The sequence below is a fragment of the Anomaloglossus baeobatrachus genome, chromosome 6 (assembly GCF_048569485.1).
Source record: "Anomaloglossus baeobatrachus isolate aAnoBae1 chromosome 6, aAnoBae1.hap1, whole genome shotgun sequence".
Lineage (NCBI taxonomy): Eukaryota > Metazoa > Chordata > Amphibia > Anura > Aromobatidae > Anomaloglossus > Anomaloglossus baeobatrachus.
The window spans coordinates 563,461,911-563,470,144 of record NC_134358.1 but is presented as its reverse complement, the minus strand read 5'-3'; the positions used below and the strand labels follow the sequence as shown (position 1 = coordinate 563,470,144).

The following is an 8,234-nucleotide window of genomic DNA, read 5'->3' as shown; positions in this document are numbered from 1 at the left end:
GCTGCACTGAATACGGTATAAAGAATGGGTTTAGCTGTGCATTACCTATGTGCAGAGTCCGTGAAATTCGCCTGCCGGCTGCCCGACGCGCGTTTCGTCCTGCGTTGGACTTTCTCAAGGGACGGTAGTATAGAAAGTCAGTTTCTCTATAAACTGATAGAAAAATCTAAACTGAAAAATTTCAAAAATGTTTCTCAAAAACAATAATACTTTTTTTTATTCGATACATTTTCATTTGTCATCATAGAACAAAGATTCTAATTTTTTTTTATATTTTTTATTTTTTTTTTGTAAGAATCAAACTTCTAACTTTTTATATTCTTTTTTTTTTTGCTTTACATGTTTTCCTAGGTTCTGGATATAACTGCTAATAATGAATGTCGTTGTAAATTGTATTTTCTTTGACCTGTTCTTGTTTTTCGTTGTTTCATTGCTTCATTGTCGTAACTTCTGATTATCGGCTCTCGCTATACTCCGCCCTCCGGCCGCCATGTCGTCTGTCCGCTGTCTGAGGCTGCTGCGTCTCGCATAGCTGTGTTCTATGGGCTTGACATCATCATACTTGCGATGTATGACACAAAGTCCCAAGCAGGTTGATGTCAGGCCCAAGATGGCTGCCTTCCTATGTCGCTATACAAACGTGAATATATTCCGCCGGGGTCGTGAATTCAAGTAGAAGACCGGTCACTGACTAATGAACGCATCGTTCTGCTGCACTGAGAATGTTTTTGTTTTTTTTATGTTTTTGTAGATTTTTGAGGATTTGTGTTGGGGTAATGTGGCTTTCTTTGTTTCCTTGTAGGTCAATGTGATACTTTTCATCTGCATCATCCGAATTTTGGTTCAAAAATTACACTCGCCCGATGTGGGAAGAAATGAAAACAGCCAATACATGTAGGTGTCACTAATGCTCCTGTGCTCTCTGCATTGTATGACTGGTGAGCGAAACGCGTCAGTCAACGTCAATTCAGTCATAGACACCTTAAACTTAGAAAAATGGAACTAGTGCCACTATTGTGTATAGGCCGTAACTGGTATTACAGCTTGACCTCGTCCACCTAAGGTGTGGCCCACAAATAACAGTGGCATCTGGAACCTTTCTAGGGGGTTATAGGGGGTTTTGTAACTGCTCTTTTACTCCTCCAAGAGCATTTAGGGTTGTCACTCATAATATTTATCAGAATGCCAGATTTATCATTTACTGGACCATAAGATGCACCTAGGTTTAGGAAAATAGCCAAAAAAATTTGAAGGAAAAAATGTGGTCATGATGCATTATGGGGGATCTGCCACTGACATTGTTATGAGGGTAATGTCCCCCAGTTCTGTATTAATGTCCCCCCTCCTGGGCCCCTTCCTGGTAAATATGTGGCATATGTCCCCCATCTGGTATATATGTCCCCCCTCTTTGGCTTATCCTGGTATATATGTCCCCTATCCTGGGCCCATCCTTGTATATATGTTCTCCATCCTGGTATATGTGTCCCAGATCCTGGACCCATCCTGGTATATTTGTTCTTTAGCCTGGTATATATCTCCCTCATCCTGGTTTATATGTTGCCCATCTTGGGCTTATCATGATATATATGTTCCCCATCCTGGGCCCCTTCCTGCTATATATGTACCCTATCCTGATATATATGTTCCACATTGTAGGCCCATCCTGGTATATATGTCCCCCATCCGGAGCCACTTCCTGGTATATATGTGGTCCATCCTTGTATATATGTCATCCTTCCTGGACCCATCCTGGTATATATGTCCCCCATCCTGTTACTTATGAACCTCATCCTGGGCCCCTTCCTGGTAAATATTTCCTTCATCCTGATATATGTTTTCCATCCTAGACCTCTTCCTGGTAAATATGTCCCCCATCCTGGGCTCATACTGGTATATAAGTTCCTCATGCAGGAATATACATCCCCTGTCCTGGGCCCATCCTAATATATATGTCCCTCATCCTGGTATATAAGTTCCCCATCCTGGTATATATATCCCCCATCCTGGTATATATGTCCCCTTCCTTGTATATATGTTCCCCACCCTGGGCCCATCATGGTATATATGTCCTCCATTCTGGTATATATGTTGCCCATCCTGGGCCCCTTCCTGCTATATATGTACCCTATCCTGGTATATATGTTCCACATCCTAGGCCTATCCTGGTATATATGTTCCACATCCTAGGCCTATCCTGGTATATATGTTCCACATCCTAGGCCCCTTCCTGATATATATGTCCCCCATCCGGAGCCCCTTTCTGGTATATATGTCCCCCATCCTAGGCCCTTTCCTGGTATATATGTGGCACATCCTTGTATATATCTTATCCTTCTTGGACCCATCCTGGTATATATGTTCCCCACCCTGGGCCCATCATGGTATATATGTCCTCCATCCTGGTATATATGTTGCCCATCCTGGGCCCCTTCCTGGTATGTATGTCCCCTATCCTGAGCCAATCCTTGTATATATGTTCCGCATCCTGGGCCCATCTTGGTATACATGGTCCCCCATAACGGGGCCATCCTGGTTTATATGTTGCCCATCTTGGGCTTATCATGATATATATGTTCTCCATCCTGGGCCCCTTCCTGCTATATATGTACCCTATCCTGGTATACAGTTAGGTCCAGAAATCTTTGGACAGTGACACGATTTTCGCGACTTGGGCTCTGCATGCCACCACATTGGATTTGAAATGAAACCTCTACAACAGAATTCAAGTGCAGATTGTAACGTTTAATTTGAAGGTTTGAACAAAAATATCTGATAGAAATTGTAGGAATTGTCACATTTCTTTACAAACACTCCACATTTTAGGAGGTCAAAAGTAATTGGACAAATAAACCAAACCCAAACAAAATATTTTTATTTTCAATATTTTGTTGCGAATCCTTTGGAGGCAATCACTGCCTTAAGTCTGGAACCCATGGACATCACCAAACGCTGGGTTTCCTCCTTCTTAATGCTTTGCCAGGCCTTTACAGCCGCAGCCTTCAGGTCTTGCTTGTTTGTGGGTCTTTCCGTCTTAAGTCTGGATTTGAGCAAGTGAAATGCATGCTCAATTGGGTTAAGATCTGGTGATTGACTTGGCCATTGCAGAATGTTCCACTTTTTTGCACTCATGAACTCCTGGGTAGCTTTGGCTGTATGCTTGGGGTCATTGTTCATCTGTACTATGAAGCGCCGTCCGATCAACTTTGCGGCATTTGGCTGAATCTGGGCTGAAAGTATATCCCGGTACACTTCAGAATTCATCCAGCTACTCTTGTCTGCTGTTAGGTCATCAATAAACACAAGTGACCCAGTGCCATTGAAAGCCATGCATGCCCATGCCATCACGTTGCCTCCACCATGTTTTACAGAGGATGTGGTGTGCCTTGGATCATGTGCCGTTCCCTTTCTTCTCCAAACTTTTTTCTTCCCATCATTCTGGTACAGGTTGATCTTTGTCTCATCTGTCCATAGAATACTTTTCCAGAACTGAGCTGGCTTCATGAGGTGTTTTTCAGCAAATGTAACTCTGGCCTGTCTATTTTTGGAATTGATGAATGGTTTGCATCTAGATGTGAACCCTTTGTATTTACTTTCATGGAGTCTTCTCTTTACTGGTGACTTAGAGACAGATACACCTACTTCACTGAGAGTGTTCTGGACTTCAGTTGATGTTGTGAACGGGTTCTTCTTCACCAAAGAAAGTATGCGGCGATCATCCACCACTGTTGTCATCCGTGGACGCCCAGGCCTGTTTGAGTTCCCAAGCTCACCAGTCAATTCCTTTTTTCTCAGAATGTACCCGACTGTTGATTTTGCTACTGCAAGCATGTCTGCTATCTCTCTGATGGATTTTTTCTTTATTTTTCAGCCTCAGGATGTTCTGCTTCACCTCAATTGAGAGTTCCTTAGACCGCATGTTGTCTGGTCACAGCAACAGCTTCCAAATGCAAAACCACACACCTGTAATCAACCCCAGACCTTTTAACTACTTCATTGATTACAGGTTAACGAGGGAGACGCCTTCAGAGTTAATTGCAGCCCTTAGAGTCCCTTGTCCATTTACTTTTGGTCCCTTGAAAAAGAGGAGGCTATGCATTACAGAGCTATGATTCCTAAACCCTTTCTCCGATTTGGATGTGAAAACTCTCATATTGCAGCTGGGAGTGTGCACTTTCAGCCCATATTATATATAGAATTGTATTTCTGAACATGTTTTTGAAAACAGCTAAAATAACAAAACTTGTGTCACTGTCCAAATATTTCTGGCCCTGACTGTATATGTTCCACATCCTAGGCCTATCCTGGTATATATGTTCCACATCCTAGGCCTATCCTGGTATATATGTTCCACATCCTAGGCCTATCCTGGTATATATGTTGCCCATCCTGGGCCCCTTCCTGGTATGTATGTCCCCTATCCTGAGCCAATCCTTATATATATGTTCCGCATCCTGGGCCCATCTTGGTATACATGGTCCCCCATAACAAGGCCATCCTGGTATATATGTCCCACATCATGGGCCCATCCTGGTATATATGCCTCCCGTTATGCCGCACATATTAAAAATACACATTTCTACTCCCCTTCCCTCTGATTCCTCAGTGCACGGCGTCCTGTTGTAATCCGTGCACCGGGGGAACAGTCATTGTTACAAACTCACTAAACTTGTAAATGTCTCTGTTTGTAGAATTGGCAAAACTTTCCTCCAAATCCCGTCTCATGTAGCCTGACTTTCAACATAAATGTTGCTGTTTGGGAGCGCGGTCCTGGCACTCGTTTACGAGATGTTCTTCCTAATTAAGACAAATTCCATCTCCTGCGCCTCTCTGTGTCTGCGGCTGGAGGCCTTGTGTAGAGCGCTTGTTTATTGGGGCAGAAGTTTCTCCCGGCAGGCAACTTTCCAGCGGCATTTCGTGCCGAGCGGCTGTAACTCAACCATGCGATGGCTCCTTTGTGCAGGACGGGAATATGTACCAGGAAAATACTTGTCAAATTTATTCTCATTAACTCTTGTTACTGCTAATGAGACGCGCTTTGTTCTCTGTTGTCACTTTGTTTCGAGGAGGGTTATCAATAAATAATAAAAACATCGCATTATTGTGGTCTGCGAATGCGGCGGAGCGTCCTGCCGTGCGGTGGAGCCGAGAAAGAAAATGTGACAATGTGTGAGCCGGGAAATACAACAGAACATTGTATCATTAGCAGAGAGGAAATGTGGAACTGGAACAAGGATGAGCCAGAAAAATAAAACCACGGACAGGCGCAGCCACAGAACCAAACGGTGCTGACTTGGGTCAGAAATCTCAAGAATGGCAGGTCTTGGTGGGTGTTCCCGGTATACAGCGGGTCTTGTGGGGTGTTCCCAGTATATGGCAGGTCTTGGTGGGTGTTCCCAGTATATTGCAGGTCTTGGTGGGTGTTCCCGGTATACAGCGGGTCTTGTGGGGTGTTCCCAGTATATTGCAGGTCTTGTGGGGTGTTCTGGGTGTATGGCGGGTCTTGTGGGGTGTTCCCAGTATACGGCAGGTCTTGTGTGCTGTTCCTAGTATACAGTGGGTCTTCTGGGGTGTTTCCAATGTACAGAAAGTCTTGTGGGGTGTTCTGGCGTACAGTGGGTCTTGTGGGGGGTTCCTGGTATACTGGAGGTCTTTTGGGGTGTTCCAGGTATACAGCAGGTCTTGTGGGGTGTTCCCGGTATACAAAAGGTCTTGTGGGGTGTTCCCGGTATACGGCAGATCTTGTGGGGTGTTCTGGGTATATGGCAGGTCTTGTGGGGAGTTACTGGTATGTGGTAGGTTTTGTGGGGAGTTACTGGTATACGGTGGGTCTTGTGGAGTGTTTCCAGTATATGGCAGGTCTTGTAGGGTATTCCTGGTAGACGGCGGGTCTTGTGGGGTGTCCCCAGTATATGGCGAGTCTTTTGGGGGTATTCCCAGTATACGGCAGGTCTTGTGGGGTTTTCCTGGCATACGGCAGGTCTTGTTGGGTGTTTCCGGTATATGCAGCTCTTGTTGGGTGTCCCCGGTATACGGCAAATCTTGTGGGATATTCTAGGTAAATGGCAAGTCTTGTGGGGAGTTACCGGTATATAGCAGGTCTTGTGGGGAGTTGCGATTATACAGCAGGTCTTGTGGGAGTTCCTGGTATACAGCAGGTCTTGTGGGGAGTTCCCGGTATACGGCAGGTCTTGTGGGGAGTTCCCGGTATACGGCAGGTCTAATGGGGAGTTACCGGTATATGGCAGGTCTTGTGGGGAGTTACTGGTATTTGGCAGGGCTTGTGGGGAGCTACCGGTATTTGGCAGGTCTTGTGGGGAGTTACCGGTATTTGGCAGGTCTTGTGGGGATTTACTGGTATTTGGCCGGTCTTGTGGGGAGCTACCGGTATTTGGCAGGTCTTGTGGGGAGTTACCGGTATTTGGCAGGTCTTGTGGGGAGCTACCGGTATTTGGCAGGTCTTGTGGGGAGTTACCGGTATTTGGCAGGTCTTGTGGGGAGCTACCGGTATTTGGCAGGTCTTGTTGGGAGTTACCGGTATTTGGCAGGTCTTGTGGGGAGTTACCTGTATTTGGCAGGTCTTGTGGGGTGTTCCCGGTATTTTCAGGTCTTGTGGGGTGTTACCGGTATATGGCAGGTCTTGTGGGGTGTTACCGGTATATGGCAGGTCTTGTGGGGTGTTCCCGGTATTTGGCAGGTCTTGTGGGGTGTTCCCGGTATTTTCAGGTCTTGTGGGGAGTTACCGGTATTTGGCAGGTCTTGTGGGGTGTTACCGGTATATGGCAGGTCTTGTGGGGAGTTACCGGTATTTGGCAGGTCTTGTGGGGTGTTACCGGTATATGGCAGGTCTTGTGGGGAGTTACCGGTATTTGGCAGGTCTTGTGGGGAGTTACCGGTATTTGGCAGGTCTTGTGGGGAGTTACCGGTATATGGCAGGTCTTGTGGGGAGTTACCGGTATTTGGTAGGTCTTGTGGGGAGTTACCGGTATTTGGCAGGTCTTGTGGGGAGCTACCGGTATTTGGCAGGTCTAGTGGGGTGTTCCCGATATTTGGTAGGTCTTGTGGGGTGTTCCCGGTATATGGCAGGTCTTGTGGGGTGTTCCCGGTATATGGCAGGTCTTGTGGGGAGTTACCGGTATTTGGCAGGTCTTGTGGGGTGTTCCCGGTATTTGGTAGGTCTTGTGGGGAGCTACCGGTATTTGGCAGGTCTTGTGGGGAGTTACCGGTATACGGCAGGTCTTGTGGGGTGTTACCGGTATTTGGCAGGTCTTGTGGGGTGTTATCGGTATATGGCAGGTCTTGTGGGGAGTTACCGGTATTTGGCAGGTCTTGTGGGGAGTTACCGGTATTTGGCAGGTCTTGTGGGGAGTTACCGGTATATGGCAGGTCTTGTGGGGAGTTACCGGTATTTGGCAGGTCTTGTGGGGAGCTACCGGTATTTGGCAGGTCTTGTGGGGAGCTACCGGTATTTGGCAGGTCTAGTGGGGTGTTCCCGATATTTGGTAGGTCTTGTGGGGTGTTCCCGGTATATGGCAGGTCTTGTGGGGTGTTCCCGGTATATGGCAGGTCTTGTGGGGAGTTACCGGTATTTGGCAGGTCTTGTGGGGTGTTCCCGGTATTTGGTAGGTCTTGTGGGGAGCTACCGGTATTTGGCAGGTCTTGTGGGGTGTTACCGGTATACGGCAGGTCTTGTGGGGTGTTACCGGTATTTGGCAGGTCTTGTGGGGTGTTACCGGTATATGGCAGGTCTTGTGGGGAGTTACCGGTATGTGGCAGGTCTTGTGGGGTGTTCCCAGTATACGGCAGATCTTGTGGGGTGTTCCCGGTATACGGCAGGTCTTGTGAGGTGTTACCGGTATGTGGAAGGTCTTGTGGGGTGTTACTGGTATTTGGCAGGTCTTGTGGGGAGTTACTGGTATTTGGCAGGTCTGGTGGGGTGTTCCCGGTATACGGCAGGTCTTGTGGGGTGTTACCGGTATTTGGCAGGTCTTGTGGGGTGTTACCGGTATATGGCAGGTCTTGTCGGGAGTTACCGGTATGTGGCAGGTCTTGTGGGGTGTTCCGGTATTTGGCAGGTCTTGTGGGGTGTTCCCGGTATACGGCAGGTCTTATGGGGTGTTCCCGGTATATGGCAGGTCTTGTGGGGTGTTCCCGGTATATGGCAGGTCTTGTGGGGTGTTCCCGGTATTTGGCAGGTCTTGTGGGGTGTTGCCGGTATTTGGTAGGTCTTGTGGGGA

General features: G+C 47.2%; 1 protein-coding gene across 2 annotated transcripts in view; it reads left to right on the top strand.

Moving 5' to 3' along the window:
• The window catches only part of VIPR1 (vasoactive intestinal peptide receptor 1), a 266,845-nt gene that overhangs the window by 238,271 nt on the left and 20,340 nt on the right, over positions 1-8,234 (top strand). For both annotated transcript variants that reach the window (XM_075315753.1, XM_075315752.1), the window contains exon 10: positions 803-894. In XM_075315753.1, coding sequence (XP_075171868.1) covers positions 803-894 — 92 coding nt within the window. The remainder of the gene's footprint in view (positions 1-802; positions 895-8,234) is intronic.